Consider the following 2,342-nt stretch of genomic DNA (forward strand, 5'->3'; position numbering starts at 1 on the left):
CCTAGGGCTGCCTCAGAGCCATGCGATTGTGTAATTGAGGGGTAACACTGTTGAGCTGTGCTGGTCTACAGCTGTGTTGTATCACAATTGCGCTGTTTGCACCGAATGAAGTTTCCTTTCACCACACTTAACATTGGGAATGCCTGTTGGTGTTGAATTGGTACCAGTGACCACTGGCTGACAACTGCTTGGCCTGATGCTGGCTGCTGACGAGACCGGTGTTAGCAAGGTCTGGCTTCCGAGCCACATGTCCCTGCCTCATTAGCTTCCTCGAAGGTGTCCACAGCCCCTGTTCTCATGGGTCAGCTGTTCTCCCATTTTCGCATCATGTCTGGGTTTCCAGTCCTTTCTATGTTGGTGATAAGCAGACGGGACAGTACAGAGACCAGATCTGTGGGCCTGGAGAGCCCTCTGGACATGGTGAGGGTGAGGAAGGCAGTAATATTGCTGATTTGCGGAACCTGAACTGAAATTCAAGTGTCACCTTCTTACTGACCAGGGAACTGAGACAAAGAGTTTTTTTTCTTACCTCCAAAACCGACCTCCTCATAAACCCAAACTCATAAATTCTCTAAGACCGTGATCGGCAAACTGCGGTTCGCGAGCCACATGCGGCTCTGGCCCCTTGAGTGTGGCTCTTCCTAAGCCTTAGGAGTACCCTAATTAAGTTAATAACAATGTACCTACCTATATAGTTTAAGTTTAAAAAATTTGGCTCTCAAAAGAAATTTCAATCATTGTACTGTTGATATTTGGCTCTGTTGACTAATGAGTTTGCCGACCACTGACCTAAGACAATTGGAGGAGAACATCAAAACATAGTTGAGACCAGAGCTGACACTTCATTTGACTCTGGCTTATGTAGTGGGCTCCCCCCTCCCCCCCCCCACCAAACATGGCCCCAAGCGAGCGTTCAGATAATGCCTCCGACGTCTCCCGCACCACAGGCTAGCGTCCCTGTCAGAGGTCCTGAGGGGCAGGGGGCAGGAACCGGAGTCCCTGGTTTGGGGGCTGCAGGTCTTCCCAGGGCACGTGATGGGCGGTGTGTGCGGGGGTGGGGGGGGGCTGTCACCTGTGCTTGTAGCCCCGCAGGACTCTCTGGATGCTGACCGCGGCTGTCTCCAGGGCCTGGCTCCTCTGCACCTCCAGCAGAGCGTCCTGATGCTCCTGCAACGGGACAGACACGCATGCGGCTGCCCCCTTCACCCCGCACCTCAGGCTTGTCGCTGTGCTCCCGGGAGGCCACGCAGGGGGAGGGCCACGTGGACTGAATGTGGCTCAGAGATGGAAGCTGCCAAAGGGCCCAGCCCCAAGCCAAGGACCTCCCACTCCACCTCTTCTTGCTGTGAACTCAATCTGGCCGACTCCATTCCTGCTCTGGAGAACCCAAGAGGGGCAAACGTTTCCTGGAAGTCGGTTTATTTCCCCAAATTCATGTGAACGGTGCAGTCAACTGTGTTATGGGCTCCTGCCAGTCTCAATGGAAAAATGTTCCCTTCGGCCTTGGAGTAGGACTCGGTGTGAGAGTCAGCCCTGGGCGGCGGCTCTCTCACTGAGCTCCCCTGACCCTGTGCCCCGCTGCCACCCTGACCCCGTGGCAGGGACTGTGTTTGTAGAACAGAGAGCAGCTGGCCTTTGGCAGCGGCCGGGCGAGGCCAGGGCTCGGGGGCCTGCGTCAGCCTCGGGTCAAGCAGCATGGAGCCTCTCGTGTGCCTGGCTGGCACTGGGGACACAGAGCGGCCAGACCTCTGCTGTGGCTTCAAGGAGCAGCCAGAGAGGAAGAAGGTGGACGGGAGGGCCTCTCCTGCCCCCCCCATCCCCCCATCCTCCCAGCAGTCACCCTCTGACTCCTGTATCCCGCCCTGGCAGGGCCTTCCCTCCAAGGGAATGGGAAGCCACTGCTTCCTGCTTCAGGCTGTGCCCCAGGCCCCAGCACAGACCTGCGTAGTGAATGGGCTGCTAGAGGGCAGCCGGGGGGCAGCCGGCTTCAGGCCGGGTGGCCCTACACCCAGCAGGGCTCAGGGGAGGAGGCAGTGGAGGGGCCGGGAAGGGTGGCAGGGATGGAGGCGCTTGGACGGCCACGGCACGGCGGCCTCCCGATCTGACCTCTGCTGTCGCCTCCTCCCTGATTTGCCCGCCACCCAAGGCAGGGGTTTCCTCCAGGGCCTCTCGGACCCACTGCAACCCGAGGCCTGGAGGCAGCAGGACCGAGGCGGCCTCTGTGATGCTGGGCCCCCAGGTGAGGGGCGGGGCTGCTTCACACACCTGCCCAGGAGCAAGCTCTGCTGGGGGAGGGCTCAACACCCTGGCGCCAGCCCCTGCGGAGGCAGAGCTTCGGGCAG

At 59.1% G+C, this 2,342-nt stretch overlaps 1 protein-coding gene across 1 annotated transcript in view; it reads right to left on the minus strand.

Annotated features, from left to right (window-relative positions):
- The window catches only part of MYO7B (myosin VIIB), a 107,070-nt gene that overhangs the window by 35,726 nt on the left and 69,002 nt on the right, over positions 1-2,342 (minus strand). The window contains exon 19 of the mRNA XM_014550391.1: positions 1,073-1,167. Within this exon, the coding sequence (XP_014405877.1) occupies positions 1,073-1,167 (95 nt within the window). The remainder of the gene's footprint in view (positions 1-1,072; positions 1,168-2,342) is intronic.

The sequence above is a fragment of the Myotis brandtii genome, unplaced genomic scaffold (assembly GCF_000412655.1).
Source record: "Myotis brandtii unplaced genomic scaffold, ASM41265v1 scaffold600, whole genome shotgun sequence".
Classification (NCBI taxonomy): Eukaryota; Metazoa; Chordata; class Mammalia; order Chiroptera; family Vespertilionidae; genus Myotis; species Myotis brandtii.